The sequence below is a fragment of the Callithrix jacchus genome, chromosome 5 (genome assembly GCF_049354715.1).
Source record: "Callithrix jacchus isolate 240 chromosome 5, calJac240_pri, whole genome shotgun sequence".
Lineage (NCBI taxonomy): Eukaryota > Metazoa > Chordata > Mammalia > Primates > Cebidae > Callithrix > Callithrix jacchus.
Window position 1 is genome coordinate 83,368,947 of NC_133506.1, and position 27,355 is coordinate 83,396,301.

The 27,355-nt window shown below is 47.0% G+C and overlaps 1 protein-coding gene, 1 long non-coding RNA gene and 1 other non-coding gene across 4 annotated transcripts; 1 reads left to right on the top strand and 2 right to left on the bottom strand.

Moving 5' to 3' along the window:
* Nucleotides 1-1,895: 1,895 nt before the first annotated feature.
* Nucleotides 1,896-3,058, bottom strand: LOC100399416 (L-lactate dehydrogenase A chain). Its single transcript, XM_008996420.5, has one exon. It carries the CDS (start codon nucleotides 3,004-3,006, stop codon nucleotides 2,008-2,010), a length of 999 nt encoding a protein of 332 aa, XP_008994668.2. The 5' UTR covers nucleotides 3,007-3,058; the 3' UTR covers nucleotides 1,896-2,007.
* Nucleotides 3,059-19,980: 16,922 nt separating this feature from the next.
* On the bottom strand, nucleotides 19,981-26,362 carry LOC108591985 (uncharacterized). 2 transcript variants are annotated; one of them, XR_013535607.1, is made up of 2 exons: nucleotides 24,377-26,362; nucleotides 19,981-21,426 (listed from the first exon to the last, which is right to left on the bottom strand). It is a non-coding gene; the product is annotated as an uncharacterized LOC108591985 (long non-coding RNA). The 2 variants fall into 2 exon arrangements; XR_013535606.1 differs by having other exon boundaries at nucleotides 19,981-23,809.
* Nucleotides 26,335-26,406, top strand: TRNAW-CCA (transfer RNA tryptophan (anticodon CCA)). Its single transcript has one exon. It is a non-coding gene; the product is annotated as a tRNA-Trp (tRNA).
* The last annotated feature ends 949 nt before the right edge of the window (nucleotides 26,407-27,355 follow it).

The window sequence follows — 27,355 nt, forward strand, 5'->3', positions numbered from 1 at the left end:
TTGGGCATGTCATATAGCTCTTTTTACATGTTACTGATGTGGTTTGCTCTGGATTTTGTTGAGGATTTTCTTCCTCTATATTTAGATTAGACATCGGCCAAATCCAGTTTGCTTTTCTTGTGGTGTCTTTGATTTTGGTAGCAGGGTAATACTGGCCTTATTGAATGAACTAGGAAGTGTTCCCTCTTCTTCTATCTTTCGGAAGAGTTTGTAAAGAATTGCTTTTAATTTTTTAAATGTTCAGTAGAATTTTCCTGTAAAGCCATCTGGGACTAGGCTTTCCTTTGTGGATAGTTTACTAATTCAATCTCTTTTTTTTTTTTTTTAACAGAGTTTCGCTGTTGTTACCCAGACTGGAGTGCAATGGCACGATCTCGGCTCACCGCAACCTCCGCCTCCTGGGTTTAAGCAATTCTCCTGCCTCAGCCTCCTGAGTAGCTGGGACTACAGGCGTGCGCCACCATGCCCAGCTAATTTTTGTATTTTTAGTAGAGACGGGGTGCGCCACCATGCCCAGCTAATTTTTGCATTTTAGTAGAGACCAGGATGGTCTCGATCTCTCGACCCCACGATCCACCCGCCTCGGCCTCCCAAAGTGCTGGGATCACAGGAGTGAGCCACCGCGCCCCTCCTCAATCTCTTTTTATAAGTTAATTCATCTTTGCTGTTTCTTGTGTTAGTTTTGGTAATTTGTGTATCTCTGGGAATTTGTCCATTTCATCTAAGTTACCTAATCTGTTAGCACTTAAATGTTTATAGTATTCCTTCACAGTCCTTTTTGTTGGTAGTAATGTTCCCATTCATTCCATTCCTTCATTTCTAATTCTAGCATGTGAGAAGCATATGTGTTCTACCGTTGCCAGGCAGAATATTCTAAATGTGTCTGTTAGGTCTAGTTGGTTCATAATGATGCTCAAGCCTTCTATTTTCTTCTTGCTCTTCTGTCTAATTGTTCTACCTATTAAAAGTGGGGTACTGAAGTCTCCAACTATTATTAACAGTTTTATATTTATCCCTTCTATTCATGTATTTTGGGACTCTGTTGCTAGGTACATGTGTTATTTATAATTGTTGTTCTTCTTGATGAATTAACCCTTTTGTCAATGCAGATGATCCTCAACTTAGACAAAAGGATTACATACATCCTGATAAGTTTACTGTAAGTTGACAATTTGATAAGTTGGAAATGCATTTAATACACTGAACCTAGTAAATAAACATCGTAGTTTAGCTTAGCCTATCTTTAAAAAGCTCAGAGCACCTACATTAGCCTAGAATTGGACAAAACCATCTAACATAAAGCCTATTTTATAATAAAGTGTTCAATATCTTATGTAATTTATTGAATATTGTACTGAAAGTGAAAACAGGGTATCCAGTCCTCGGCTCTGGCCAGGCCCACTGCACCCTGCACTGGGGGTCCTAGCAGCCACTAAATATTTTTGTTTAATTTTTTTTTTCACCGTTCAAGGTTTATTGGGGGTTTTAGTTGGTGTAACATTTGAATAGTTGGTTGCATTGTTTATATTACATTGTATGGTAATGTACACTACTGAAATATAGTTCACAAAATAAGATCCTTTGGAACAAGACATGCGATATTGGATCTATACATTGAATGCCAGGATGTGACCTACTGGGAAAAAATGTTGGACTAGGCATGTTCAGTGAAGGAGCCAGGAAGTTATATAACAAATGAACATCTCTCTGGCTCAAGGGGCAACTGCAACATGTGCAGCACTGGCAGTGGTGCCTCAGAGGTGGCAGAACTATTTCACACTGACTAGTTTAGGACTACACAAGGTTACCACCATCCAGCATCAGAATATAGCTGTAGGACTTTACAAAGCATTCCTATTTTTAACTTCTGGAATTGATGTTTTTCCCAGTCCATCTTAAAATATTACTGCTTTAATCACAGATCAGATAAAAAAGGACAACATGCGCAATCTCCAACTAAAATCCTGTTGTAGCCTAGACAGTAAAATGGCATGACATCAGAAGGCTTTAAAATTGTAGCTCTTTTTGGATCCCCCAAAGCATATCCGCACTCTTCTTCAAACGGGCCTCTTCCTCAGGAGTCAGAGTCACCTTCACAACGTCTGAGATTCCATTCTGTCCCAAAATGCAAGGGACACTAAGGAAGACATCATCCTTTATTCCATAGAGACCCTTAATCATGGTGGAAATTGGGTGCACCTGCCTAAGATTCTTCATTATAGTCTCTGCCAAATCTGCCACAGAAAGTCCAATGGCCCAGGATGTGTAGCCTTTGAGTTTGATCACCTCATAAGCACTCTCAACCACCTGCTTGTGAACCTCGTTCCACTGTTCCTTATCTGTATCAGTCCCTAAATCTGGGTGCAGGGTCTTCAGGGAGACACCAGCAACATTCACTCCACTCCATACAGGCGCACTGGAATCTCCATGTTCCCCAAGGACCCACCCATGACAGCTTAATGGGTGAACTCCCAGCCCTTCCCCCATCAGGTAACGGAATCGGGCTGAATCCAGATTGCAACCACTTCCAATAACACGGTTTTTGAGAAAGCCACTTATCTTCCAAGCCACATAGGTCAAGATATCCACTGGATTTGAAACAATAAGCAACTTGCAGTTCGGGCTGTATTTTACAACATTAGGAATGATGAATTTAAAGATGTTCACGTTACGCTGGACCAAATTAAGACGGCTTTCTCCCTCTTGCTGACGTGCCCCAGCCGTAACAATGACCAGCTTGGAGTTTGCAGTTACATTATAATCTTTGCCAGAGACAATCTTTGGTGTTCTAAGGAAAAGGCTGCCATGTTGAAGATCCATCATCTCTCCCTTCAATTTGTCTTCAATGACATCAATAAGAGCAAGTTCATCTGCCAAGTCCTTCATTAAGATACTGATGGCACAGGCCATACCAACAGCACCAACCCCAACAACTGTAATCTTATTCTGGGGGGTCTGTTCTTCCTTTAGAAGATTATGAATCAGCTGATCCTTGAGAGTTGCCATTTTGGACTTGGAACCAAAAGGAACCAGGAATGCACGTCGGGCGGGCTTCGGGGGCTCTCAGCAGTGGGATCCAGACTCGGTGGCAGCTGCTCCAGCCTGTTTAATTTTTTTTAAATCAAAAGCATGAAGTATGGTTTCTGCTGAATGTGTTTTGCCTTCCCACCATTATAAACTTGAAAATCGTATGCCAAATCATTGTAAGTCAGGGCCATCTGTACATAATGTTCCAATTGTCTGTGGTAAAGTGAATTTCTTTTGTTTGGTTTTGGTTTTTTGAGACAGGGTCTTGCTCTGTCACCCAGGCTAGAGTGCAGCATGCGACCACAGCTCACTGTAACTGAACTCCTGGGCTCAAGCAATCTTCCTGCCTCAGCCCTTTTTCGGGAGGGGCAGGGGAGGACAGGATCTTGCCCTGTCCCCCAGTGCAGTGGTGTGATCTCGGCTCACTGCAACCTCTGCCTCCCAGGTTCAAGCAATTCTTGTGCCTCAGCCTCCTGAGTAGCTAGTATTGCAGGCATGTGCCACCACTCCTGGCTAAATTTTGTATTTTGTGGAGATGTTCACCATGTTGGCCAGGGTATTTTCGAACTTCTGACCTCAAGCGATCCACCTGCCTCAGCCTCCCAAAGTGCAGGATTACAGGCGTGAACCACCGTGCCCCGCCAATAAAGAACAACTCCTGACATTTTGCTGTTTGTTTTCCATATGCCCTAGATCACTTTCCTCCTTCCATTAGTCTATTAACTGTGGTTTCTTATGTTTGATTTTTTTCTAGTGTATTTTTTGTTGTTATGTCTACCCACTTAGAACATTTCAGGTTTTTAACATATTATTGTTAACTATATTCACATTGCTGTACATTAGATCCACATCCTGACCAACATGTTATCTTTTGTCTTTTTCATAACAGCCATTTTAACAGGTGTGAGGTGATAGCTAATTGTGGTTTTGATTTGTATTTCTCTAATGATTGGTGGTGTTGAGTACCCTATCATCACATACCTATTGCCTACTGTATGTATGTCTTCTTTTTTTTTTTTCTTTGAGACAGAGTCTCACTCTGTCACCCAGGCTGGAGTGCCCTGGTGTGATCTTGGGTCACTGTAATCCCCACCTCCTGGCATAAGTTATTCTTCTGCCTCAGCCTCCCATATAGCTGGAACCACAGGTATGTGCCACCATGCTGCTAATTTCTGTATTTTTAGTAGAGACAGTGTTTCAGCATAAAGATAAAAATATCAGAGCTTAGACCTCAAACTACAAGCCCTTGTTTAAGATACTTTGCCTTTTTAGGCCAAACCAATGTATAAGTTTCATGCATTGGGTTACAATTTTCCCTGTAACTTCTGCTTTTCTGAAATGTTCCCTTGCTCTTAAAAACTCTTGCTTGCAAACCATCAGGGAGTTCAGGTCTTAAGCGGAAGCTGCCTGATTCTCCTTATTTGGCACCCTGCAAATAAATGCTCTCCTTTCTGCCTGTGCAAACCTCAGAGTGGATGTTCCGTCTCCCTGTGCCAGGTAAGCAGACCCCAATTTAGTTCGGTAGCACTATTCTCTATTTGACTTATCTATGTTCTAACCTTTATTATTTTCTTATTTCTGCTAACTTTGGTGTTAGTTTGTTCTTTTTCTAGTTCCTTTAGGTGTGACATTAGTTGCTTATATAAGACCTTTCTTCTTTTTTAATGTAGGCGTTTATCAAACTTTCCTCTCAGTATGTTGTGTTATTTTTTTTTAATGTGTCTTGAGATACTGTAAACCAAAAATAAAATTCTAAGCCAGGCAACTGACTGAATGGATCCTTCCTCTCAGCCAAGGGGATTCCAAAGTAAATTTGAAAACTAGTTCAGGTCATGCTGGAAAGGAGGTTGGACATGCCTCCTCCCTTTGGAATTCAGGCACAACTCCCAACATCAACATTAAAACAGAGATCCTAAGACTGACAAAACAGTCTTTGCAGCAGTAAGACACCAAATTCTAATGTGATCCTAGTATGGCATCACGTGACAGATAGCAGGCCCTGAAAAAAATGAAAATTTTTTACTTCAAAATATATTTCTGGCCGGACTCAGTGGCTCACGCCTGTAATCCCAGCACTTTGGGAGGCTGAGGTGGGTGGATCATGAGGTCAGGAGTTCAAGACCAAACTGACTAATATGGTGAACCTCCCCCTCCACTAATAAAAGAAAAATTGACCAGGCGTGGTGGTGCACAACTGCAGTCCCATCTACTCGGAAGGCTAAGGCAGCAGAATCACTTGAACCCGGGAGTTGCAGTGAGCAGAGATTGCGCAATTGCACTCCAGCCTGGGTGACAAAGTGAGACTCCATCTCAAAAAAATTAGAAAAATTATATATATATATATCTTTGCCATATTTTGAAATGGCCCTGCAGTGCTGTCTCTTGTGGGGAAAATACTCATTCCATAGAGAATCCCCTTCCTTTTCCAGGTCTTTTTCTGATCCTGAAGAGATTAGCTGAGAGTACAGCACATTTTAAAAGTCTGAATAGGAAACTTTTGCCATCTATTGCCTCTAAGGGGCAGCCACCTATGAGACTTCATCTACATAATAAGAACCTTTGTCTCCAGGACTTCTTTCTTTCTTTTTTTTGAGAGGGAGTCTTGCTCTGTGGCCCTGCTGGATTTTAGTGGCGCAATCTCGGCTCACTGCAATTTCTGCCTCCCGGGTTCAAGCAATTCTCCTGTCCCAGCCTCCCAAGTAGCTGGGACTATAGGTGCACACCACCACACCCAGCTAATCTTAATATTTTTAATAGAGCTGGGGTTTCACCATATTGGTCATGTTGGTCTTGAACTCCTGATCTCATGTGATCCACCCACCTTGGCCTCCCAAAGTGCTGGGATTACAGGCATGAGCCACTGCACTTGGCCTTCAACAATATTTTTAAATTCTCTTTTGATTTCTTTGATTCAATGATTGTTCAAGGGTATGTTTAATTTCCATGTATTTGTGACTGTTCTCATTTTCTTGCTGTTATTGATTTCTAGTTTCATTTCATTGTGGTCAGAAAAGATACTTGTAATGATTTTAATCTTCTTAAATGTGTTAAGACTTGTTTTATGATCTGACACGTGATCTATTCTGGAAAGTTCCATGTATGCTTGAGAAGAATGTATGTTCTGCAGTTGGGTGGAGAGTTCTGTGTGTGTCTGTCAGTCTATAGTGTTATTTGGTTGTTTGAGCCAGCTTTTTTTTTTTTTTTTTTTTTTTAGTTTGGAGATGGAGTTTCACTCTTGTTGCCCAGGCTGGAGTACAGTGGTGCGATCTTGCCTCACTGCAACCTCCACCTCCCAGGTTTAAGCGATTCTCCTGCCTCAGCCTCATGAGTAGCTGGGATTACAGGTATGTGCCACCCCACCAAGGGAATTTTGTATTTTTCTTTTTTCTTTGAAGATGGAGTTTCGCTCTTGTTGCCTAGCCTGGAGTGCAATGGCACAATCTTGGCTCACTGCAACCTCTGTCTCCCAGGTTCAAGTAATTCTCTTGACTCAGCCTCCCGAGTAGCAGGGATTACAGGCATGTGGCCTCTGCATTGTCTGCAAGCAAGAGAGGAATGCTCCCTGAATAGGGATGAGGGAGCCAGTTCTGCAGACTTGCAGTGTTAGAAGTAGAATGCTCAGTGTTGCAAGGTGGAACTAATACTCAGGCAAAAGTTTTCTCAGCAAGGCAATTTACTTCTACAGAAGGGCACTTCCTGCATGCAAGGCAGAAGCAAGGGAGAGCATGCAGAACAAAGGAGAGCAGCAGCTTTAAAGCAGACCTTATTCCTGTGTCCTCCCCTGTGGGCTGGGGTGGGACTGCACAATCTAGGCTAATTCTCATTGGCTACTGTTGACATCATCAAGGGGGCAAGGGTGGGCTTTTGACGGGAAGGACAGTTACATAGGTGATAGGAAATGCCTGGGTATGTTTGGGCACAACAGAGAAAGGGAGGGCTGATAGATGAATGGGAAAGATTTCTTTTTAGAATAGAAGAAATAACTAGGAACCAAAGCCTTTTGAAGAGGAACTATTTGTTCTTAACAGCAGGTGGATTTGGGGAACTCTGGTGATTCAGGATTTGAAGATGCATCTAGCCCCATCCATGTGTCATGGTCCCCATTGTTTTTCCTGCCAGCTCATGACCTTGGTGTGACAGGCCCATTCAGATGGGGCATTCCCCTTCTTTGGGCGCCGTTACAGTTAAGACCTGGGCCAGGCCTCAGCTTTCTCCATCCTTCAGCTATTTCACATGCTCCCAAGGAAACCTTGTAGCTTTCTCATTTAGCTTCAAATTGCTGATTAATCAGGCTCAGCTCAGCTGCAGCCACTCTGGTCCCACTCTCCTGACAATAACTGACTCCCCCACATTCATCATTCGCTGGTACATTCCCTTCCGCCTCTGCATCCACCATCAGTGACAGTTTGAACAATAGTACTGCTGCTCTGTGCGGGGCCATGTACGTGCTCCAACTACCCCCAGCAACAGGGTCCTCGTCAGCAGCCAGGCAGTGGGCGATCCAGAGCCAGAGTCCCATCGTAGCATCTTCCTCCTCAGACACCTCCTGGTCCAGCGGTCACAGGTTGCGTTCTCCAGAAGCAGTGTCTGAGAGGGAGGTTAGTGTGCAGGTTTATTAGGGAATGCTCTGTGATCACCACCCACAGAAGAGAAGAGAACAAAGCAGGATCAGGAAGAGCCAGAAATTGGCTGCATTCAGCAAAGGCCGCAGCCAACCCCGTGTGTTTATCCCCACCCTGGACGTGCGTTGCTGAAGGAATGAGAGTGGCTAGGTGAAGGGACATTTGGAGAGGTTGGACAGCTGAAAGCTGTCTGCCAACAACATTCTCAGCAGTGTGGCCAAGAAATGTTTCTTTTCCAAAGGGGGTTCTGGATGGCCAATCACGGTGTCCCCTTTAGAGGGAGTGGAGGAAGAGTGAGACCCAGGAGAAGCTGAAAAAACCAGCTGTCATCATCACCCTCGTCATTGTTCCTGTTGTTGCTTTTAACCTGCTCCTTCTATTGCTACCAGAAGAGCTTCAGGGCTTTCGGTCTGTACATAGAGCTCAGTCACCAAGAGTTCAGAATAAGTAGGGCCCTTGAGATCACTCGGCCTCCTCCAGCAAAGATGTCAATCTGGAGACTGGGAAAGCTGCAAGGGTCCTGAGACTGTCTACTCCCATAGTTCACAAAGTTAGCTGCGAACTGGAATCACCTGGGAACATTTTTTCCGCTATGTCTGCCTCTACCCCTGTCAAATTATAAAATGATTTTAATGGTCTGGAGTTGTAGTTGGGATATTCGATTTGGTCTTCGTCTTTTTAAACTCCCCAAGTACTTATAATGTGCGGGCTGGCAAGAACGCCTGATTCAATCAGTTTTCTCTGCCCTGACTTTACAGATAAAGAATCCAAGACCAAGAGAGAAGGAGAGATGTGTCCAAGAGCACATGGTAGTTAGTGGGAGGAGGCAAAGCAGAGCCCTAAACCCTGACTCCTTTTCCATTTGCCCCCCTGCTTAACGCCACTCCTCGGCTGAGCAGGGCCTGGTCCTGCAGGGAGCTGCGAACAGTCCGTGAGGTGACAGCGGTACAACTTTTACGTTACATCAGCACTTAGCTTATGGAGGTCCCAGGGACTTCTAAGTAGAAGGGCTCAAGGAGTTCCTAGTCGGGAAAAGCTCCCGGCGTGTGCTTGAGTCACAGCCAGGTAGGAATTCAAAAACTGGAGGACGGCAGGACTTCCACTGGGACTAGTGGGCCAGGAGAGAAGGGGGCTCAGCAGCGGTACATGAGACCAGTGTGGCAGATGCAGGGAGAGTGGTGGGCCTCAGGAAAGGGGAAGCTAGACTGGGACGGAGCAGCCAGGCAGTGCCAGGAAACCCCAGCTGAGAAACCCAGGGCTATGAATGTGTTTGAGACTTGGACAAGAGTCCATAGGAACTTGGAAGCTGCTTGAGCCTGGGAGGCTCCTCGCCAGAGGAGAGCTTAGAAACGTGGTTTCTGGGGGCAGGCATGGTGGTCAGGTGGACTGAAAGCTGAGACTTAGAGCAAGGAAAAGGCCATAGAGTCACCAGCATGTTCTGGGAGGGCGGGGCCCAGGAGCTGCTCCAGCACATGTCAGGGCTGCTGCCAACATATATTATATTAGAAGCGGGCATGTGGTGCAGTGCTGTAGCCTCAGCTCAGGAGGCTGAGGCAGGAGGATCACTTGAGCCCAGGAGTTCAAGGCTTCAGTGAGCCGTGATCTGTGATCGTGCCACTGCACTCCAGCCTTGGCAACAGAGAGAGCAAGACTCCTGCACGTCTCTAAAACAATTTTTTTAAAAAAAACTTGCTAGATTAAATGGAATTGAAAATATAAAGAGAAGGTCCAAGATGGTACATTAGCAGAGGCTGCTAGCTCTGTCCATAGTATCTGTCCCTGACAAAAACTACAGAGGAAAACGTGGGCTGGGCCCAGTGCCTCATGCCTGGCTGGAGTGCAATGGTGTCATCTCGGGCACTGCAGCCTCTGCCTCCCATGGTCCAGCAATTCTCCTGCCTCAGCCTCCTGAGCAGCGGGGACTACAGGCATCTACCACCACGCCCAGCTCATTTTTTGTATCTTTAGTAGAGATGGGGTTTCATCGTGTTGGCCAGGCTGGACAAATCTTAGAATGAATGGATTGAAGCCCCCAATTAAGTATGACAACAGACAAAAGCAGAGAGGGGAGCTGAAGACTGTCACACAGAAAAGCCACTGACGAGAACCTCACTGAATCATTTTGCGTCTCTCAAACTCTCGGTGCTTTTTGCTGTGTGTGTGTGTGTGTGTATGTTCTGTCTGCGCTCAGGTCTGCATTTCTACTCCCAGGAGATTCAAATGAAGCTGGGGAAGAACGATGAGAAAATTTCTGAGTAGGGTCTGTCTTGGCCTGTGTTGCTATAAGGGAACACCCGAGACTGGGTAATTTATAAAGAAAAGAATGTTGGCCGGGCACAGTGGCTCATGCCTATAATTCCAGAGCTTTGGGAGGCCAAGGCAGGCAGATCACCTAAGATCAGGAGTTTGAGACCAGTCTGACCAACATGGTGAAACACTGTCTCTACTAAAAATACAAAAATTAGCTGGATGTGGTGATGCCTGCTTGTAATTCCAGCTACTCAGGAGGCTGAGGCAGGAGAGTTGCTTGAACTGGGGAGGTGGAGGTTGCAATGAGCTGAGATCGTGCCACTGCACTGCAGCCTGGGTGGCAGAGCGAGACTCTGTTAAAAAGAAAAAGAAAAAGAAAAAATGTTTATTTGGCTCACAGTTCTGCTAGCTGGAAGATTGGGCACCCAGTGACAGCTTCAGACTGCTTCTACTCACGGCCATCGGGAAGGGGATCTGGTGCTTGCAGGGATCACAGAGCAGAGAGGAAGTTGAAGAGGGGGCAGTGCCAGCTCTCCCGAGAACTCATAGAGTGAGAGCTCAGTCATTACCACAAGGACGAGGATGGCCCCAAGCCACTGGTAAGGGATCCACCCCCATGAATTGGGATCCAACACTGGGGATCAAATTTCAACATGAGGTTTGTGGGGGAAAAAACATCCAAACTATGGCAGAGACTCTTTACAAATACAGATTGGAGTCGTTAATCAACAACCTACTCAGGGCTGGGTGCAGTGGCTCATGTCTATAATCCCAGCACTTTGGGAGGCCATGGCAGGAGGATCACTTGTCTCCAGGAGTTCAAGACAAGTCTGGGCAACATAGTGAGACCCCATCTATAACTTTTTTTTTTAATTAGCAGGTTAGCCAGGTATGGTGGCATGCTACTAGGGAGACTGAGGCAGGAGGATCACCTGAGCCTAGGGAGGTTGAGGCTGCAATGAGCCATGATCATGCCACTGTACTCCAGTCTGGGTGACAGAGCAAGAACCTATCTCAAAAAAAGTTTTTCTTTTAATAAAAATAAAAATTAGCCAGGCATGGTATTGTGTGCCTGTAGTCCCAGCTACTCAGGAGTCTGAAGTTGGAGGATCGCTTGAGTCCAGGAATTTAAGGTTACAGTGAGCTATGATTGTGCCACTGAACTGCAGAGCAAGACACTGTCTCAAAAAAAAAAAAAAGAGAGAGGAGCCGGGTGCGGTGGCTCACACCTGTAATCCCAGCACTTTGGGAGGCCAAGGCGGGTGGATCATGAGGTCAACAGATCGAGACCATCCTGGTTAACATGGTGAAATCCCATCTCTACTAAAAATACAAAAATTAGCTGGGCATGGTGGTGCATGCCTGTAATCCCAGCTATTCGGGAGGCTGAGGCAGGAGAATTGCCTGAACCTAGGAGGCGGAGGTTGAGGTGAGCTGAGAATGCGCCATTGCACTCCAGCCTGGGTAACAAGAGCGAAACTCTGTCTCAAAAAAAAAAAAAAAAAAAAAAAGAGAGAGAGAGAAAGAAGGAAAGAAAGAACTCACACTCTATGATTCTTTTCATTCTTTATTTCTTTTACATTGCAACTGTTAAAAGTGCACTCTGAATGAAGATACCCCCTAAACAGGCTTTGTGTCAGCAGCATGGCTGTTTATTCACCTGGGTGCGGGTGTGTTGAGTTGGAAAAGGGAGTCAGCAGAGGAAGGAGGGATAGGAGTTGGTTTTATAGGTTTGGGGTAAACAGTGGAAAGTTACAGAAGTAAATTTAGAGCAGGTTTTTGCAAGCTGGGAGGGGGTCGTAGGTTTGCAAGCAGGGGAGGGGATCATAAGGTGTTGAGTCACGAGGTTGACCAAGGTTGGTTACAAAGTCCAACAGCCTTATCAATTGAGGCTGGAATAAGAAACAGTAGAAGGATGTTTCAGATTAGTTAGGTGCCACAGGGGTTGATCGTTCTTCCTTCCAGCTACTTCAGGTTTTCTAATTCCAGAAGGCCCTCCCGAGGTGTACGTGTGGGTCACAGGGATCGCCATGCTGTCCACGGCAGGGTGAGACCTTGCAGTAATCAAATTACTGATGCAAAGAGTATCAAATTCAAGTTGTTTGTGACAAGCAGGAATGTCTCTACCCTCTTCCCCTCATCTCTCCCTCCCTGGTATTGTCCACATCTATCTTTTTTGGCAGATTATTTTGGTACATAGCTCCATATTTCAAAACAGCACACTGCATTTTGCTCTGTTTCCTACGTCTCACTCCCTGCCACACACATGCAGCCTTCTCCTCCACTCCACCTTCCTCACAGAGTTTGACGTGGGTTACCTTTCTGAGACCAAGCAAATGTTGCTGATCTCCTTCTTTTAAGAACACTTTGTTGGGATGTGTCACAGTCCTTGGTTTTCTTCTCATATGAAGAGTGGAAACACAGAGCTAGCTGGAAGGTTTGAATATGTAAAGGTTTCAGCATGCAAATTTCATGCTAGCGTGCCCTGTCCAGGGAGTGTCCTTGAGGATCCAGCCATAATTAGGCCTACGTCATAGGCCGACACTAGGACATTGTGTAAAGTGAGTCTCCTATTATCCGCACAGCAGCTGAGGTCACACTTACTAATTATCCACTGTGGGCAGAATATTTTTGTTGTTTAAGCTAACTCTTACAGAAGAGTGCTCAAATCATAGGGGATCCCTCTACACATGAGATGAGAACCAAACAGAAAGGAATGAATGATTCTTTTTTTTTTTTTGAGATGGAATCTTGCTCTGTTGCCCAGGCTGAGTGCAGTGATGCGATCTCGGCTCACTGCAATCTCCGCCTACCGGGTTCAAGCAAGTCTCCTGCTTCAGCCTCCTGAGTAGCTGGGATTACAGGTGCGTACCACCACACCTGGCTAATTTTTGTATTTTTAGTAGAGACAGGCTTTCACCATCTTGGCCAAGCTGGTCTTGAACTCCTGACCTCATGATCCATCCACCTTGGCCTTCCAAAGTGCTGGGATTACAGGTGTGAGCCACTGCACCTGGCCAGGAAGGAATGATTTAAAGTAGAATTTCAGATGCCAAAAATGTAATGAAAAAGTAAAGAGGAGCATAAATTAGAGTAGATGGATCTGAGTTCCAGGATCATCAGTGGTATCCAGCAGCAGAAGACCCTCTTCCTGCATGTTATGGGCCGAATTGTGTCCCCTGCCCCCAGATTCATATATTAACATCCTAATCACCAGTAACTCAGAATGTGACTGTATTTGGAACCAGGGCCTTTATATTGGTGGCCTTAACCCAATATAAGTGGTGTCCTTATAAGAAAAATATTAGCCTTCCACCCTCAGAATCCACTGTTGGAAAACCAGAATAGTGTCAGAAATGGTGGCAGAAAATATGGACTAGAATAGAGGAAGGAAGGTATTTTTATTACTTAGTCCTCCCAACCTCAGTGAAAAAAGAGACAAGCAGGGAAGAATTCTGATTTTCAGTGAACACAGCATTCAAGAATATGTATGAGGTTTATAAAATGATAGTTTAAATTATGATGGTGTGATTTGAATGTGTCCCCCAAAGTTCATGTGTTGGGAACTTGATCCCCAGCACAGCAAGGTTGGGAGTGAGGGTTTAATGGGAGATGTTGGGTCATGGGGGCACTGCCATAATGAATGGATTAATACCATTCTTACAGCAGAAGATTCATTATTGTGGGAATGGCTCCCTTATGAAAGGATGAGTTCAGCCCTGTGCCCCCCGTGCCCACCTCTCTGTTTCTCACTCCATCTTTGCCTTTCCACTGGGGGATGACATAGCAGATAGGCCCTTGACAAATGCTGGAGCCCTTCAGAACGGTGAGCTAATACATTTCTGTCCATTATAAATTATAAGGCCCTTCACTGATACCTCAAAATTATGTATGGGTGTGGCTAGGAGGACTTTTAAGAATGCTGAAGAAGGGAAGTCACTGAAAATGGTGGAATAGAGAACTCCAAACCCATCCCTCTACTAAAGCAACAATTTACCTGGCAAAAAACGTCAGAATTTACTTTTCCTGAAATTCGGGATAATAAAAAACCACCACTGAGGGACCACTTAATGAAGAAAGAAGCAGCTAAATTTCAGGGAGAGACACTGTGGCATTTCAGTCCTCAACCACCTCTCAATCCCCAATGCAGAAAGGAGCCATGGAGACGGTGGCCCACATTCCTGGTGCAGCTTGCTTGTGCCAGAGAGGCCAGTAAGGTCCCTGTCCTCAAAAAGCTGTGGTTGTATTTTTTGACCGGTGTGGAGGGACTGACTCAGAAGCCTGCCTTTGTTTCATCGTGCTCAGAACTGTCAGCATCGGAGCCTCCTTCCCAGCAGGGTTTGTTGAAAGCACTTAAAAGCACATGCCAGCTGCAGCCATCTCGATCAAGGGAAAACAGATGGGGCCAGAAGCAGACACACCAGAGCACCTAGGAAGGAAGACGCTGGGGAAGGAGAAACATGGAGAAATACAGACTTCGGAAAGCTCCTGCATATACTGGAAAATCTAGATAAACCAGGTGCATGCCCAAGGCTGGAGATAAGCTCCAAAAAGACCTGAACAGGCACACGAAGCTTCTTCCTCTGGCTGATCTCCAGACTCTGTGCAAGCAGAGCTGCACGCGGTCCGGCTAAAGCTAACGCAGAGCTGCACGCGGTCCGGCTAAAGCTGAAGCAGAGGTGCACACGGTCTGGCTAAAGCTAAAGCAGAGGTGCACGCGGTCCGGCTAAAGCTAACGCAGAGGTGCACGCGGTCCGGCTAATCACTGATGGAGTGCCTCAACTCAGAACCAATCTGCAAAGCATGGAGGATTTTTTTAAATTCTTTTCATTTTATTTCTTGGTTTTATGGCAATAGGTAATTAAGAATCAGTAGCATTGACCACTGAGGAAAAGGAACAGAGAATTCAGTGGCCACATGCCACAAAGAATCGTTTACAAAGATAATAAGAAAAGACACTAAATAAATAACTATAATAGCCTAGATGGTGGGGGCCGGGGAGGATCTGATTTCCAGGGTTACCACCTTACAATATTTAAAATGTCAAGATTTCAGCAAAATTTATGAGGCACATAAAGAAATAAGAAAGTAGGGTTCAATCAATCGAAAAAGAAAAATTAACAGAAAAAATCATTGAGGACACCCAGTTGTTAGACTTACTAGTCATGTTAAATCAGCTGTCTTTAATATGCTTAAAATTCTATGGTGAAATCCCATCTCTACTAAAAATACAAAAAATCAGCCGGGAATGGTGGTATGCGCTTGTAGTCCCAGCTATTCTGGAGTCTGAGGTGGGAGGATCACCTGAGCCCAGCAAGTTGAGGCTACAGTGAGCCGTGATCACTCCATTGCATTCCAGCCTGAGCGATGGCAATGAAATCCTGTCTCAAAAACAAAGCAAAGGCCAAGCGTGGTGGTTCATACCTGTAATTCCAGCACTTTGGGAGGCTGAGGTGAGGGATCACTTGAGGTCAGGAGTTTGAAAACAGTCTGGTCAACTTGGGGAAACCCCATCTCTATTAAAAATACAAAATGTAGCCAGGTGTGGTGGCGGGCATCTCCCAGCTGCTTGGGAAGCTGAGGCACGAGAATCACTTGAACCAAGAGGTGGAGGTTGTAGTGAGCCAAGATTGCACCACTGCACTCCAGCTTGGGTAATAGCAAAACTCCTTCTAAAAAAAAAATTCAAAAATCAGAACCCAAATATTTACCAACTGATGAATGGGAAAAAATAAAGTGTGGCCAAGTGTGGTGGCTCATGCCTATAATCCCAGCACTTTGGGAGGCTGAGGCAGGTGGATCACCTAAGGTCAGGAGTTTGAGACTAGCCTGTCCAACATGATAAAATTCCATCTCTACTAAAAATACAAAATTAGCTGAGTGTGGTGGCGCATGCCTGTAATCCCTGCTACTTGGGAGGCTGAGGCAGAATCACTTGAACCTGGGAGGTAAAGGTTGCAGTGAGCTGAGAGGCCATGAGCTATATGATTCTATTTACATGAAACACTCAAAACAGACAATTCCATAGAGACAGTAAGTCTAGTGGTTGCCTTGGGCTGTGGAAACTGGTGGATGTGATAGGTAATTTTAGATGTCAACCTGACTGGGGAACAAAGTGTCCAGATATTTGGTCAAACATTATCCAGGTGTGTCTGTGAGGGTGTTTTTGGATGAGATTCGCATATAAATCAGTAGACCGAAAGCCAACTGCAAATGTGGGTGGGCCTCATCCAATCAGCCGAAGGCCTGACTAGAACTAAAAGCCCACCCTTCCTTGAGTAAGAGACAATTCTTCTGCCTTTGGACTTAAACTGTAACATGCTTTCTTCCTGGGTCTTAAGCCTACTGGCCTTCAGATGGAAATTACACCAGTGGCTCTCCTAGCTTTCAGGCCTTTGCCCTTAGACTAGAACAAAATCACCAGTTCTTCTGGGTCTCCAGCTTGCTGACTGACCCTGCACATCTTAGGACTTGCAAGAGCCAATTCAAATGCACATCTGAATTCTCAGGAGAACTCTGACAAACACAGGGGAATTGGGAGGTGACGGTTAAGGTTTCTTTTTGGGATGATAAAAATATTCTACAATTGATTTTGGTGATGGCTGCATAACTCCTCTGAATATATTAAATGTCACTGAATTCTATGGCATGTGAGTTCCATTGCAATATAACGTTAGCTATTTTTGTATGGTATGTGAATCACATCTCATTGTAACATATAGCTACTTTTTTTTTTTTTTAAGAAAACTGCTGCTTTTAAAGGCATTTGATACTCACATTGTGTATACTTTATTAAAGATTAAAGACCTGGAGGCAGAGGCTCTAGAAGGAGCAGGGGTCCTCAGCCACCCGGAGATTCCCAGCCCCCTTCTCTCACTTGGGTTCGCATACTCGGGCATACTCAGGCTCACCCCTGTGGGCGGGCCTCTTGGACACAGCATTCCCTGGAGACAGGGCCACGGATCTGGGGTGTTTCCTCCTTTCCAACTGGCGAGGTGATCCTGGGCAAGTCATTGTCCCAGATCCCAAGTATGTCTCTGAAAGATGTGGGAGAGCTGCTGGTTCCACAGAGGATTGAGTGTGGGGGCAGGTGGAGGACTGAGCCGGAGGGGAAGGGCTGTAGTGATGGGGCAAGAAGTAGGACCGGGCTATTTGAGGCAGTCTTCAGCAGATGGAGCATGAGGGTTGGGGAGGGGTCGGCCTGACAACTCAGGCATCCCATTGTGAAGCACGGGCAGCCTCAGCTGGGATTGGCTGGGAGGGCCCGGGACCAGTATAAAGTCGGAGTTCCAGGGCCTGGCCCTGGCCGGAGTCTGGGCAGAGGGACGCTTTGCTGCTCCTGCTGCTCCTGCCTGGCCCTTCCTTCTAGATAACCCCAAACCCTGAGCCTGCTGAGGAGGCCACGCTCACCTGTCTTGGATCCCCTGAGTACCAGGCCTCGTCCGCACGGTCAGCCCAGGCCTGGCCCTGCATCCCTGGGCTAGGTCTCCCAGGCCCAGCCTCTGACTGCATTCCAGGCTTCTCTCCTTCCAGCTCTCCTGTGGCCTCCCTGTCTCGTGTCCAGGTCTGTCTGGATCTAAGTAACCAGGGTCGGGTGGCGCCTCAGGGAGCCGAGGTGCTGTGAGAAGTGTGGATGCCGCGTGGGAAGCTGTGCCTCCAGCTCAGGGACAAACGTCCTCAGTGGGGCCCACTGTCCAGCTGACAACTCTAGAGCGTCCGGGACAAATTTAGTCTGAAACCCATTGAACCTTTGGAAACATTCATCAGATAAACTGAATTGGGGGCATAGGAACAGAAATAATGAGTGCCATTCCCTGCAGAGAAGACCAAAACCATAGAGAACTAGGTCTTAGAGGAGGTGCATCTAAAAATAGTTCGTACAGGTGCTGAGAGGCTGCCTTTGTGCTCATGATGACAAGAAACATTAGAACCTCAAAATAGGGCTTAGAAGAGCCACCCTCCCCCACAAAAAAAGATGTGGATTCTACCCCTCTTTCCTTTAAAGAACCCCAGGATTGGTTAATGGTTCTGCAGGATATGGGGGCCTAAGTCCTGGCCCAGAATTTCTTGAAGTGTTTGGGGGAACCTAAAATTAATACAATTTTATTCTTAAAAACACTTTCAGCAGGTCATAGTGGCTCACGCCTGTAATCCCAGCACTTTGGGAGTCCAAGGCAGGCGGATCACCTGAGGTCAGAAGTTCTAGACCAGCCTGGTTAACGTGGTGAGACCCCCATCTCTACTAAAAATAGAAACATTAGCTGGGCATGGTGGTGGGTACCTGTAATCCCAGCTACTTGGGAGGCAGAGGCAGAAGAACTGTTTGAACCTGGGAGGTGGAGGTTGCAGTGAGCCAAGATTTTGCCATTGCACTCCAGCCTTGGGCAACACAGTGACATCTCAAAAAAAAAAAAAAAAAAAAAATTCTTACAGATGCAAGGCTCCTTACAATATTATCAACATGTGAATGGAAGCCTAAAGCAGAAAATCTCTTAGGGGGAGGAAATAGCAAAAGGCTCTCTAAAGGAAGATATTCCACATAAAAAAAAAATGGAGGGAAATTAATAAAGGCCGTTAAAGAAGGTAAAGTTGCTTGCACTTGTAATCCCAGAACTTTGGAAGGTCAAGCCAAGCAGATTACCTGAGGTCAAGAGTTTGAGACCAGCCTGGCCAAACAACATGATGAAACCCCCTCCGTACTAAAAATACAAAAATTTTGAGATGGAGTCTTGCTCTTGTTGCCCAGGCTGGAATGCAATGGTGCTATCTCAGCTAACTGCAACCTCCACCTCCCAGGTTCAACCAATTCTCCTGCCTCCACCTGCTGAGTAGCTGGGATTACAGATGTGTGCTACCACGCTGGGTTAACTTTTATATTTTTTAGTAGAGACCAGGTTTCATCATGTTGGCCAGGCTGGTCTCAAACTCCTGACCTTGTGATCCACCTGCCTCAATTTTGTGTTTTTAGCAGAGACAGGGTCTCACCATGTTGGCCAGGCTGGTCTCAAACTCCTGACCTCAAGTGATTCACCCACCTCAGCCTCCCAAAGTGCTGAGATTACAGGCATGAGCCACCATGCCAGAACCATAAAGACATTTTAAACCCATAAAAGTAAATTCTGATTAACAATTAGAACAGGCTAGGTGCAGTGGCTCACATCTGTAATCCCAGCACTTTGGGAGGCTGAGGTAGGTGGATCACTTCAGGTCAAGAGTTCGAGACCAGCCTGGCCAACATGGCAAAACCCCGTCTCTACTAAAAATACAAAAAATTAGCCAGTTGTGGCAGTGTTTGCCTGTAATCCCAGCAACTGAGAAGGCCGAGGCATAAGAATCACTTGAACCGGGGAGGCAGAGGTTGCAGTGAGCTGAGATTGAGCCACTGCACTCCAGCCTGGGTGACAAAGTGAGACTCTGTCTCAAAATAAAACAAAATAACATCCCAATTAGGACAAAGCTCTCTCTTTTACAATTAATATCATATATCAGGTTGGAAGACAGCTGTGGTGGTCCAAAAAAGACAGCATCATATTAATCAATGTTGAAGAATCACAGAGCTCTGTCGGCCACTGAACCTCTCTCTCTGTACACAGCCCTCACTAATAAGCCACACTCACCATCAGCTGCATTTTGTGAGCATTAAAGAAGTGTGGGTTTGGGGTTTAATAAAGTCTTGAGTGCAGGTCTCTAGGCTGAAAATCATCTCCAAAGACAAGTTCAGCCAAAATTGTCATGGGGGCAAAGATAAATGGAAAAAGTCACATTTATTGTCAAATAGGGCCTGGCTGGACAGAACCCTCACCCCTTGCAGTTGCATTCACAAGCTATTACCCCAGCAGACACAGTACTTTCCACTCCCAGCATTCCCTTTCTCTGGGTCCACAGGCATCCAAATCACTCCAGTGTCTTTGGACCACGGAACACACATGGCACTCATCAGACAGGCCACTGAAAGAGTTTAGGCCCTGACTGTTCAGCCACATTTACACATGTTTAAACTGAATCACGTCCTCAGAAAAACCAAAGCTGAATAGGTCACAGAAGCCTTAAAAGGGGGACAGACAGAGACAGAAGACAAGGCAACTGTTTCCACTTGTGATCATTTTGGATTTTCCATTTTAAGAGAGGGTTTCTTTCCCATTTGAGGGCTTTGAGGCATAACACATGAAATGAATGAAAACCTGGCATCAAACAAAATCATCATGAAAATCTAAATGCCCAATATTCACAAACTCACTGAATCTGCATTTTTACCCCCATGTAGCAGCCAGATTCCACTTCGCTCTTCCTGCATCTCCCCATCACGGCCTTCAGACTGGCCTTTTTAGTCAGGTGGCTGCAGCCTGGTGGAGGCTGCCCTCTGTCTGGGGCTCCGAATGAGGCCACACTGACTCACAGTCAGGATTTCTGATGGAAACTGAAGGCATGCCACCAGTTTCAACGGATCTTTCCTGAAGAGTGACATAATTAGCTGGTGTTGGGATTTAGAAGAATGGAAAACGAGTTCCTTTCTTTCCTTTGGGCTAAATTCCCTGTTAGCAGGGAGCAGGAGAGCTGGAGAAGATGATCCAGAAACTTCACTCCCAGGAATCTGGAGTCCTCTGTCAGTTGGGCACTCATAACTGGGATTGGTGCTTGAAGTAGGACATCAAAGATGGTTAAAAAACAAAGAGGGAGGCCGGGCGCGGTGGCTCAAGCCTGTAATCCCAGCACTTTGGGAGGCCGAGGCAGGTGGATCACGAGGTCAAGAGATCGAGACCATCCTGGTCAACACGGTGAAACCCCGTCTCTACTAAAAATACAAAAAATTAGCCGGGCATGGTGGCGCGTGCCTGTAATCTCAGCTGCTCAGGAGGCTGAGGCAGGAGAATTGCCTGAACTGAGGAGGCGGAGGTTGCGGTGAGCCGAGATCGCGCCATTGCACTCCAGCCTGGGTAACAAGAGCGAAACTCCGTCTCAAAAAAAAAAAAAAAAAAAAAAAGCAGAGGGAAAAATCTGCAAATGTAATGTATATTGCATGCCATGGCAGAGCCCAGCTGTGGCCCTCAGGTCCTCTTCCAGGGGAGAACTTGCTGTCCAGCCGTAGAAGGGCAGTTAGCAGACAGCCTGCAGCTGGCCTTTGCCCACCACAGCTTTCCTGCAGGAGTGGCCCTGGCCCTGGCCTGTGACTGAGCAATGTGGTGGCACGGGGCAAGCCATTTCCATGGGACTTGGGATTCCTCTAACAGAACTCCCCACAGGCAGGCAGAGAGTAGAGGCATTTAGAGATAGTTTGTACATCTGCACCTTGGCCTAACGGGTCTCCCTGCCAACCTGGCTGACTCCCATTTCCCTTCACAAGTGTTACTCCCGAAATCACTGTCTCAACAGATACTTCTTCCAGAGAAAGCAGCCTCAAGCAAGGCTGTCCCTCAAGCCTTCAGTGGGGTGGTAGTGATAACCCACTCCATGTGGCAGCATGCCTTTTCCCTTCAGGGTTCAGTTTTCAAGTTCTAGTTGGAATTTGTCAGATCAGGAGTGTGTAAATCTGAAAGACAGAAGACATCTTCCGTGAGCTTTGGGGAGCCAGAACATTTTCAGCCCCTTAGAAAACAGGAGCCAAGGCTGCGCAGTGGCTCGCACCTGTAATCCTAGCACTGTGGGAGGCTGAGGCAGGCAGATCACTTGAGTCCAGGAGTTCAAGACCAGCCTGGGCAACAAAGTAAAACCCTCTCTCTATTAAAAATACAAAAATTAGCTGGGTGTGGTGACATCCACCTGTAGTCTCAGCTATTTGGGAACTGAGGCAGGATGATCCCTTGAGCCCGGAAGGCAGAGGTTGCAGTGAGCCAAGAGCATGCCACTGCACTCTAGCCCTGCAACAGAGCAAGAACCTGCTTAAAAAAAATAAATAAATAAAAATAAAATAAAGACTTTGCCTTGACTAACAAATACACCTGCAATTCCAGCACTTTGGGAGGCCAAGGTGGGAGGATTAGCCAGGCATGGTGGCTGTGGTCCCAGCTCCTTCCAGCTGAGGCAGGAAGATCCCTTGGAGCCTAAGATTTCTTTTTTTTTTCTTTCTTTTGGAGCCTAAGATTTCAAGGCTTCGGTGAGCCATGATTGTGCTACTGCACTCCAGCCTCAGCAACATAGTGACACCCTGTCTCAAAAACAAACAAAAACACCCACCAGTTACCCAGGTGTGAGAAGATACTAAACTCAGCAGAGACCGGGATGCCAAGCTGTGTGTGTTTTTCTCAGTGATGGGGCAGCCCCACTCATAATGTGCCTGTGGTGTAACCCCTGCCCCCCCCCGCCTCCCCCACCACAGTCATCTGAGTTCTCACTACCACACCCCTTTACTCCAGGAGCCTTGTACGTTCATGCATAGGGGCCAGCCCTCATCAACATCAGCTTCCCGGCCTCATGCCCCGGAAATCCAGGCTGCATTTGTACAACGGGACAGTCAAGCTGCTCTGGGGCTTCATGATTATCAACACAATTTTTATGAAAACAGTCTTGAAGGCATACCTTTGCATTAATCCTTAACTGTTTCTTTAGTACATATTCTCTAGAAATAGAAATACATGGACAAAAACATCTAAAAAGCATTAATCACATTACAACCCAAAAAGCAAGTTCCAGTTTATACACGCTTTTCCCATCTTGCATGAGAGTATTTATTTTCACTCATCCTTGCCAATGTTGGTAATTATCCTAGTTTGTATTTGTTAATTTTCTATATTCTACAGAAGTTTTTTTTAAAAATAAGGTTCAGTGTTTGCATATACAAGCTCTAAAATAAGGAAGCAGTTCTTTACAATTTCTGGGCAACAGCAGAGCTGGGAGGAGGGCGAGGCGCTGAGCGACTCTCTCAGGTGCAGAATTCAAAGAGCTGTTAAAACACTCAGCAATGAAGACACCTAAATATTCAATATTTCCAAAAGCAGAAATTAGTGTAAAAATCTCTGGTGAACAAAGTATCAAATTTTACGTAAGATGGGACTCCACCCTGCACACTGAACGGCTGCCTTACTCCTAGTCCTTGCCCTGGTAAGTAGGGTCCTAGTCTTTATTATTTATGTATTTGTTTGTTTGTTTTATAGAGACAGGGTTTCACATGTTGGCCAGGCTGGTCCCAACTCCTGACCTCAAGTGACCTGCCCACCTCGGTCTCCCGAAGTGCTGGGATTATAGATGTGAGCCACCGTGCCCAGCTGGGGTCCTAGTCTTTAAAGGGACCCTTTAGCCACATCTGCATAAGCCACTTGATCTAATCTCTTCATTTGATCACAGCACCATACTGTAGTTTAAGGTCATGCCCATGCCACATAACACCAGATAGTTCTTGGTTCCATATCCCAGGAGAATAGGGACCAGGACATCAAAGGTATAGCCACACATCTGAGCAGGGGTCTAAACACAGTGGAGGCTGGGTGCAGTGGCTCATGCCCATAATCCTAGCACTTTGGGAGGCTGAGGCAGGAGGATCACTTGAGCTCAAGAGTTCACGACCAGCCTGGGCAACATAGTGAGACTCTGTCTCTACAAAAAAGTTAAAAATTAACTTTTAATTAATTACGGGGGGGGGTGGTATGCACCTGTAACCCTAGCTACTCAGAAGGCTACTTGAGCCTATGTGTTCGAACTGCTGTGAGCTGTGATCACACCACTGTCTTCCAGCCTGAGCAACAAACATCCTTATTCAAAGATAAATTTAAAAAAATTTTTAAATGTTTTTATTTTTAGACAGGGTCTCATTCCGTAAGTGCTGGGATTACAAGTGTGAACCACCTGGCCTGGCCAAAAAATTTTCTTTAAATAAAAACAGAGTGACACTGGTCTTTCCTTGGTGTGGGGTGTGCCTTCCAATAGACTGTGGACTCAGGTTCTGAAGTCCTCATAGGGACTTCGGTGTGCAGCAGATGCTGGAGAAAGGAAGGAAGTCTCAGAATGATCAGCTGAAAGGGAACCCAGCCCACCACTCCCCAGCTGCCCACATGAGGGTCCAATCCATCATGGGCCATCAAAAACAATAAGGAGGTGACTTATGTCTCTGGCCACCTGGAGGTGGAATCAGCCATTGCTGCTGACTCTTCCCTCCCAGAGGTAAGACTGGAGCCTTTGGCTTCCTGCTTTTCTGACAGCTTCATGGCTGGCACCTCAGGACTCACAGTCAATCCTAAATTCCTGCTTTTCTCACATCTGGCTACATTCACAAAAATTGTCAAAAATGCCTTTGTTGTTTGAAATGTTAGAGGCAGCCTGGGAGCCCTTAGAAACTTCACCAAACATGGCTACTCTTTTCTTTTTGCAAAGCCAGGGGCCCTTTTCCAGATCTTTTGTTTTTTCTTTCTTTCTTTTCTTTCTCTCTTTCTTTCTTTCTCTCCCTTTCTTTCTCCTTCCTTCCTTCTTTTTCCTTCCCTCCCTCCCTCCCTTGCCCCCTCCCCTCCCCTTCCCTCCCCTCCCTTCCTTCCCTTCCCTTCTTCCCCCACCTTCTCTCTTTTGCGGCAGAGTTTCACTCTTCTTGCCCACGCTGGCATGCCATGGTGCAATCTCAGCTCACCGTGACCTCAGCCTTCGGGGTTCAAGCAACTCCCTGCCTCAGCCTCCAGAGTAGCTGGGATTAAAGCCATGAGCCACTGCTCAGGCCAGATCTTTCCTTTTCTTTAAGACATCAAGCCCTGTGGGTGTCGTATTTATTGAATTAAGATTGATGCTTCATGTTCTTGAACAGACCAGGAGAGTTTATCTTTCTTATTTAATAGGGTGTTTTTTGTTTTTGTTTTTGTTTTGAGATGGGGTCTTGCTCTGTCCCAGACTGGAGTGCAGTGGTGCTATCATGGCTCACCGCAGCCTCGACCTCCTGTTCAGGTGATCCTCCCTCTTGGGCCTTCCAAAGTGCTGGAACTACAGGCTACAGGCGTGAGCCACCACACTTGGCCTATTTACTAGCTTTTTTACTGAAGAATTTATTCACACACTTATTGACCCAGCGCAGCAGCTCACACCTGTAATCCCAGCACTTTGGGAAGCCCAGGCAGAAGGTTCACTTGAGCCTCAGAGTTCGAGACCAGCCTGGCCAACATGGTAAAAATCCTGTCTCCACTGAAAATACAAAAATTAGCCGTGGATGGTGGCACATGTCTGTAATCCCAGCTACCTGGGAGGCTGAGGCAGGAGGATTGCTTGAGCCTGGGAGGCGGAGGTTGCAGTGAGGCCAGATCACACCATTGCACTCCAGCCTGGGTAACAGAAAGAGACTAAGTAATTATTTAATAGGAAGAAGTACTGTTCAAATCAGGGACTTAAGACTCCCACAAGAGCCAGAAGTCTTAAATGGGCAATGAGCCATTTAAAACCTTGCCTGGGGCCAGTCACGGTGGTTTCGCCCGTAATCCCAGCACTCTGGAAGGCCGAGGAGGACGGATCACCTGAGGTCGGGAGTTTGAGACCAGCCTGAACAACATGGTGAAACTCCGTCTCTATTAAAACACAAAAATACAAAAAATTAGCCGGGCGTGGTGGTGGCCGACTGTAACCCCAGCTACTCCGGAGGCTGAGGCAGGAGAATCGCTTGAACCCGGGAGGTGTAGGTCGCGGTGAGCGGAGATCGCGCCGCACTCCACCCTGGGCGACAGAGCAAGACCCCGTCTCAAAAAGAAAAAGAACCGTGGTATTTTTCAAGTCTGTTCTGCAACCTGCTTCCTGGCCGTGGGCCCCGCGTTTCTTCCCCGAGAAGAGAGGAGGAAGGAGCAGCCCCGCGCCCCGCCCGCTCTAGGCTGCCACCCCGGGGTCCTGCAATTCCCAACCGCAACGTCACCGCCTCAAAGGAAGCCGGGACCCGCGCCGCCGCCCCCACCCCGGCCCAGAGTCTCCCCACCCCCGCCTCGGCGTTCCCTCCTCCCCCTGCGTCCCCCGCCCTGACGTCCCGCTCTCACTCTCAGAGTTCCCTCTGCCCGGGGGTCTCCCTGACCCCTGGGCTTCCCCTGGACCTCTCCTCACCCCTAACCTCCTGCGTCCCGCCGAGCCTCGGAGTCACCCCACTCCCGCGTCCGCCCCGGCGTCCCCTTCTCCCCCGCGTCCCCTCGCTCCCTCCTAAAATCCCCCGGCTCCGGGATCCCCCCACCCCGGCCTCCTGCTGGGCATCTCCTCACTCCCACCACCGGGGTCAGTCCCCGCACCCCGGCGTCCCCTCGCCGGCTCACTCCCAGACGCGGAGGAGGCGGAGCCCGAGGTTCGGCCGCCGGGTGGCGGCTCCGCTGCGGCGCCCCAGTTCAGGCCGGGTGCCCCAGCGCATCCGCGTTCCCACACCCGGGAAACGACCCTCGCCAGCGCTCTAAGTTAATGCTGGAATTCAGGAAAGAGGGCGTCTTCCCTCTGGAGTCTCCCAGCCCGAGGACCTTGCTGGGGAAGCGAGGTCTTTAGTGACGCGGAGTCGCCGGTTCGCTGTGACCTCGTGGCGCAATGGTAGCGCGTCTGACTCCAGATCAGAAGGTTGCGTGTTCAAGTCACGTCGGGGTCAACGTTGGTTTTCTTTTTTTCTTTCTTAATTGTAGAGGACTGGAAGGAGCGGAATAAGTCATAAATAAGAAATTAAGGACCGTGCAGGATCTGTTGTCCTTCCAACGCAACGGAAAGCCGCTCCTTTTTCCTTTCCCTGGGAGGAAAAACGCTGTTCCGTTCCGAGGGAAAGAGTCCGCTGGGAGGCGCACCGTCAACTCTCGAAGCGAACCCCCAGGGAGCCGGAAGGGACTCAGCTGCGTCGCGGGGAGGACGCTCCGCCCGCTACCCCCACGCCCACTTCTGCCCGCCCTTGACTCACCTGGGCCCTCACCTGGACGAAGGCCCTCACCCGGAAGGGGGCCCTCACGTCCCGGAAGTGGGCTCCCCACCTTAAGGACTGGTGTCTTTTGCATCTCCGCCTTCTCCCTGCTTGCCTTGAACTTCTCTTTTTTGTCTGCTGCACTTTCAGGGACTCCTAGTCTCAGTAATGGTCTCTTTGGTGGTCCTTTGGCTGACACCTGAATTGCCACCTCAGCAGATCTGAATTCTGCCACAGCCCTAAGACCTGGATATTCACTTCAGTGTTGTCGAACCGTTGTTACCATGTATTACATCTGGTTGGAGGGTTCATAGGCTCTAATATTGTGAAACATGATGGTCAGGTCTGAATTCACTCCACCTGCATAGTCCAAAACCCTCAGGCCAAGAATTTATATTTTCCCGTTAGGAAACCCCACAGATGCCGGTAGAAGTTGAAGTAAATTCTCTCTGAGAGAAATATACCCTCACAACAGGACTTCTAGTTTTCCCACATATAAAGTCCCAGTCAAAATTTACTGATAATACATTTTAAAGGAAATAAAATCTGTGGCTCTGATTCTGCTGTCTATTGTTTTTGCAAAAACAGCAGAAGCAGATCCACAGACTCCACTATGGAGATTATCAGACAATGAATACCCAATGGATAT

Coding starts and splice junctions, on each gene's coding strand:
- LOC100399416 (XM_008996420.5), bottom strand. CDS start 3,006: ATGGCAACTCTCAAGGATCAGCTGATTCATAATCTTCTAAAGGAAGAA.